This window comes from Procambarus clarkii, unplaced genomic scaffold (genome assembly GCF_040958095.1).
Source record: "Procambarus clarkii isolate CNS0578487 unplaced genomic scaffold, FALCON_Pclarkii_2.0 HiC_scaffold_219, whole genome shotgun sequence".
Taxonomy (NCBI): Eukaryota; Metazoa; Arthropoda; class Malacostraca; order Decapoda; family Cambaridae; genus Procambarus; species Procambarus clarkii.
The window spans coordinates 84,855-90,527 of record NW_027189252.1 but is presented as its reverse complement, the minus strand read 5'-3'; the positions used below and the strand labels follow the sequence as shown (position 1 = coordinate 90,527).

Genomic DNA, 5,673 nt, shown 5'->3' with positions numbered 1-5,673 from the left:
AGGACACTGGAGAGCAGAGAAAGATACCAGAATGCCAGGAATGAATATGTCAGGATGAGAAGAGAGGCAGAAAGACAATACGAAAATGACATCGCAAGCAAGGCAAAGACTCAGCCTAAATTGTTGCATAGCCACATTAGGAGAAAAACAACAGTAAAGGAACAGGTTATGAGATTAAGGATAGGGGCGGAAGGATTCACTACAAATGACAAGGAAGTGTGTGAGGAATTGAATAAGAAATTCCAGGAGGTCTTCACCTTGGAACAAGGAGAAATTCCAGAGGTAAGTGAGGGAATAGCTAACCAGGAACCACTGGAAGAGTTTGAGATTACCAGTGGGGAAGTAAGGAAGTGTTTACTAGAGTTGGACGTGACGAAGGCTATAGGCCCAGATGGAATCTCCCCTTGGGTTCTAAAGGAAGGAGCAAGAGAACTGAGCCTACCACTCTCCATAGTGTATAACAAATCACTGGCAACAGGGGAACTGCCAGATATTTGGAAAGCAGCTAACGTAGTCCCGATATACAAGAAAGGGGATAGACAGGAGGCACTGAACTACAGGCCAGTGTCCCTAACCTGCATACCATGCAAGCTGATGGAGAAGATTGTGCGAAAAAAACTAGTGGAGCATCTGGAGCGAAGGAACTTTGTAACACAGCATCAACATGGGTTCAGGGATGGCAGGTCCTGCCTCACAGGGTTACTTGAATTCTACGACCAGGCAACAAAAATAAGGCAAGAAAGAGAAGGGTGGGCAGACTGCATATTTTTGGATTGTCAGAAAGCCTTTGATACAGTGCCACACAAGAGGCTAGTGCGAAAGTTGGAGATGCAGGCTGGAGTGAGAGGGAAGGTACTCCGGTGGATAGAGGAATACCTAAGCAACAGGAGACAACGAGTCTGTGTGAGGGGTGAGGTCTCAGATTGGCGAGACGTCACAAGTAGAGTCCCGCAGGGGTCAGTCCTTGGACCTATACTGTTTCTGGTATATGTAAATGATCTCCCAGAGGGTATAGATTCGTTCCTCTCAATGTTTGCCGACGATGCAAAAATTATGAGGAGGATTGAAACAGAGGATGATAGTAGGAGGCTACAAGATGACCTGGATAGACTGAGTGAATGGTCCAACAAATGGCTGTTGAAGTTCAACCCGAGTAAATGCAAAGTAATGAAACTAGGCAGTGGAAACAGGAGGCCAGGCACAGGATACAGAATAGGAGATGAAGTACTTAATGAAACAGACAGAGAGAAAGATCTAGGAGTTGATATCACACCAAACCTGTCTCCTGAAGCCCACATAAAGAGAATAACGTCTGCGGCATATGCGAGGCTGGCTAACATCAGAACGGCGTTCAGGAACCTGTGTAAGGAATCATTCAGAATCTTGTACACCACATATGTAAGACCAATCCTGGAGTATGCGGCCCCAGCATGGAGCCCGTACCTTGTCAAGCACAAGACGAAGCTGGAAAAAGTCCAAAGGTATGCTACTAGACTAGTCCCAGAACTAAGAGGCATGAGTTATGAGGAAAGGCTGCGGGAAATGCACCTCACGACACTGGAAGACAGAAGAGTAAGGGGGGACATGATCACAACCTACAAAATCCTCAGGGGAATCGACCGGGTAAACAAGGATGAACTTTTCAACACTGGTGGGACGCGAACAAGGGGACACAGGTGGAAGCTGAGTACCCATATGAGCCACAGAGACGTTAGAAAGAACTTTTTCAGTGTCAGAGTAGTTAGCAAATGGAATGCATTAGGAAGTGATGTGGTGGAGGCTGACTCCATACACAGTTTCAAATGTAGATATGATAGAGCCCAATAGGCTCAGGAATCTGTACACCAGTTGATTGACGGTTGAGAGGCGGGACCAAAGAGCCAGAGCTCAACCCCCGCAAGCACAATTAGGTGAGTACAATTAGGTGAGTACACACACACACACACACACACACACACACACACACACACACACACACACACACACACACACACACACACACACACACACACACACACACACACACACACACACACACACACACACGCACACCTATTAATGGGGAATGAGGGGAATTGACAGGGTGGACAAAGAAACTCTTCAGCACGGGTGGAACACGAACAAGGGGACACAGGTGGAAACTTAGTACCCAGATGAGCCACAGAGACGTTAGAAAGAATTTTTTCAGTGTCAGGGTAGTTAACCAATGGAATGCATTAAATAGTGTTGTGGTGGAGGCTGACTCCATACACAGTTTCAAGTGTAGATATGATAGAGCCCAACAGGCTCAGGAATCTGTACACCAGTTGATTGACAGTTGAGAGGCGGGACCAAAGAGCCAGAGCTCAACCCCCGCAAACACAACTAGGTGAGTACAACTAGATGAGTACACACACAAAGACATTGATTGGGTAGATAAAAACAGATTATTTAATACAAGGGGCACACGCACTAGGGGACACAGGTGGAAATTGAGTGCCCAATTGAGCCGTAGAGACATTAAATTTTTTTAAGTGTTTGTTGTTGTTGTTGTTGTTTAAGAATCGTTACTTGGAACATAAAATTCCAAGCAGCACGGGCTATGGTGAGCCCGTGTAAGTGTTAGAGTAGTTGACAAATGTGGTAGAGGCAAACTCCATACACAGTTTCAAGTGTAGATATGATAGAGTCCAATAGGCTCAAGAACCTGTACAGCAGTTGACAGTTGAGGGGTGGGACCAAAGAGCCAGAACTCAACCCCCGCTAGCACAACTAGGTGAGTAAAACTTGGTGAGTACACACACACACATTTAGCTAAGCAAGTGACAAGACTGTAACTTGCTTAGTTAAATGAGCTGTGGGGTTCAGATCCTGAACTCATTCAGTGTCACTGTAACTCTTGCCACCACCGCCCTCGGGATGGGTATGGGGTGCATAATAAATAAATGAATGTTTGTGTAACTAACTTCCGGAACTGGCAGATGGCGCACCTTCCCTCGTTAGAGTTTTGGCTTAAATCTCACTCTGTTCCTGCCCACGCCCGTGCCCACTCCCAAGATGTGTCCTTGCCCACGTCCGTGTCCACTCCCGGCTGTGTCCTTGCCCACGCCCGTGCCCACTCCCGGCTGTGTCCTTGCCCACGCCCGTGACCACTCCCGGCTGTGTCCTTGCCCACGCCCGTGCCCACTCCCGGCTGTGTCCTTGCCCACGTCCGTGTCCACTCCCGGCTGTGTCCTTGCCCACGTCCGTGTCCACTCCCGGCTGGGTCCTTGCCCACGCCCGTGTCCACTACCGGCTGTGTCCTTGCCCACGCCCGTGCCCACTCCCGGCTGTGTCCTTGCCCACGCCCGTGCCCACTCCCGGCTGTGTCCTTGCCCACGTCCGTGTCCACTCCCGGCTGTGTCCTTGCCCACGTCCGTGTCCACTCCCAGAATGTGTCCTTGCCCACGTCCGTGTCCACTCCCGGCTGTGTCCTTGCCCACGCCCGTGTCCACTCCCAGAATGTGTCCTTGCCCACGTCCGTGTCCACTCCCAGCTGTGTCCTTGCCCACGTCCGTGTCCACTCCCGGCTGTGTCCTTGCCCACGCCCGTGCCCACTCCCGGCTGTGTCCTTGCCCTCGCCCGTGCCCACTCCCAAGATGTGTCCTTGCCCACGTCCGTGTCCACTCCCGGCTGTGTCCTTGCCCACGCCCGTGCCCACTCCCGGCTGTGTCCTTGCCCACGCCCGTGCCCATTCCCGGCTGTGTCCTTGCCCACGCCCGTGCCCACTCCCGGCTGTGTCCTTGCCCACGTCCGTGTCCATTCCCGGCTGTGTCCTTGCCCACGTCCGTGTCCACTCCCGGCTGTGTCCTTGCCCACGCCCGTGCCCACTCCCGGCTGTGTCCTTGCCCACGCCCGTGCCCACTCCCAAGATGTGTCCTTGCCCACGTCCGTGTCCACTCCCGGCTGTGTCCTTGCCCACGCCCGTGCCCACTCCCGGCTGTGTCCTTGCCCACGCCCGTGCCCACTCCCAGAATGTGTCCTTGCCCACGTCCGTGTCCACTCCCGGCTGTGTCCTTGCCCACGTCCGTGTCCACTCCCGGCTGGGTCCTTGCCCACGCCCGTGTCCACTCCCGGCTGTGTCCTTGCCCACGCCCGTGCCCACTCCCGGCTGTGTCCTTGCACACGCCCGTGCCCACTCCCGGCTGTGTCCTTGCCCACGTCCGTGTCCACTCCCAGAATGTGTCCTTGCCCACGTCCGTGTCCACTCCCGGCTGTGTCCTTGCCCACGCCCGTGCCCACTCCCGGCTGTGTCCTTGCCCACGTCCGTGTCCACTCCCGGCTGTGTCCTTGCCCACGCCCGTGCCCACTCCCAAGATGTGTCCTTGCCCACGTCCGTGTCCACTCCCGGCTGTGTCCTTGCCCACGCCCGTGCCCACTCCCGGCTGTGTCCTTGCCCACGTCCGTGTCCACTCCCGGCTGTGTCCTTGCCCACGTCCGTATCCACTCCCAGAATGTGTCCTTGCCCAAGTCCGTGTCCACTCCCAGCTGTGTCCTTGCCCACGTCTGTGTCCACTCCCGGCTGTGTCCTTGCCCACGCCCGTGCCCACTCCCGGCTGTGTCCTTGCCCGCGCCCGTGCCCACTCCCAAGATGTGTCCTTGCCCACGTCCGTGTCCACTCCCGGCTGTGTCCTTGCCCACGCCCGTGCCCACTCCCGGCTGTGTCCTTGCCCACGCCCGTGCCCACTCCCGGCTGTGTCCTTGCCCACGCCCGTGCCCACTCCCGGCTGTGTCCTTGCCCACGTCCGTGTCCATTCCCGGCTGTGTCCTTGCCCACGTCCGTGTCCACTCCCGGCTGTGTCCTTGCCCACGCCCGTGCCCACTCCCAAGATGTGTCCTTGCCCACGTCCGTGTCCACTCCCGGCTGTGTCCTTGCCCATGCCCGTGCCCACTCCCGGCTGTGTCCTTGCCCACGCCCGTGCCCACTCCCAAGATGTGTCCTTGCCCACGTCCGTGTCCACTCCCGGCTGTGTCCTTGCCCACGCCCGTGCCCACTCCCGGCTGTGTCCTTGCCCACGCCCGTGCCCACTCCCAGAATGTGTCCTTGCCCACGTCCGTGTCCACTCCCGGCTGTGTCCTTGCCCACGCCCGTGTCCACTCCCAGAATGTGTCCTTGCCCACGTCCGTGTCCACTCCCAGCTGTGTCCTTGCCCACGTCCGTGTCCACTCCCGGCTGTGTCCTTGCCCACGTCCGTGTCCACTCCCAGAATGTGTCCTTGCCCACGTCCGTGTCCACTCCCAGAATGTGTCCTTGCCCACGTCCGTGTCCACTCCCGGCTGTGTCCTTGCCCACGCCCGTGTCCACTCCCGGCTGTGTCCTTGCCCACGTCCGTGTCCACTCCCAGAATGTGTCCTTGCCCATGTCCGTGCCCACTCCCAGGGCAGGAGCAGAGTGCTGGCAGCCTCGCCTCAGTCTGCACATAAACACTGTCTCTCATCTCCACATCTGCGCTGCTCGCGTCTGCTTTTATCCAAGCCTTAAATACTCGGAAATATTTCTTACAATATCATATATGGTCATTCTTTGGTTACTAATAAAAATGATTATAATATAATACATAATACAACCTGGTTTATTACCAACAATTTCTATATACAGCACATGTACTGTATATAGAAAACAATTATATACGTACTTTCATATTGTTCATATGG

At 54.8% G+C, this 5,673-nt stretch overlaps 1 protein-coding gene across 1 annotated transcript; it reads right to left on the bottom strand.

Moving 5' to 3' along the window:
- Nucleotides 1-2,998: 2,998 nt before the first annotated feature.
- On the bottom strand, nt 2,999-5,380 carry LOC138361172 (fibroin heavy chain-like). The gene has a single exon (XM_069320611.1). The coding sequence runs from the start codon at nt 5,378-5,380 to the stop codon at nt 2,999-3,001; it is 2,382 nt and encodes a 793-aa protein (XP_069176712.1).
- Between the last annotated feature and the right edge of the window lie 293 nt (nt 5,381-5,673).

Bases quoted from the DNA above. Each gene is read 5' to 3' on its own strand.
- LOC138361172 (XM_069320611.1), bottom strand. From the start codon at position 5,380: ATGGGCAAGGACACATTCTGGGAGTGGACACGGACGTGGGCAAGGACA.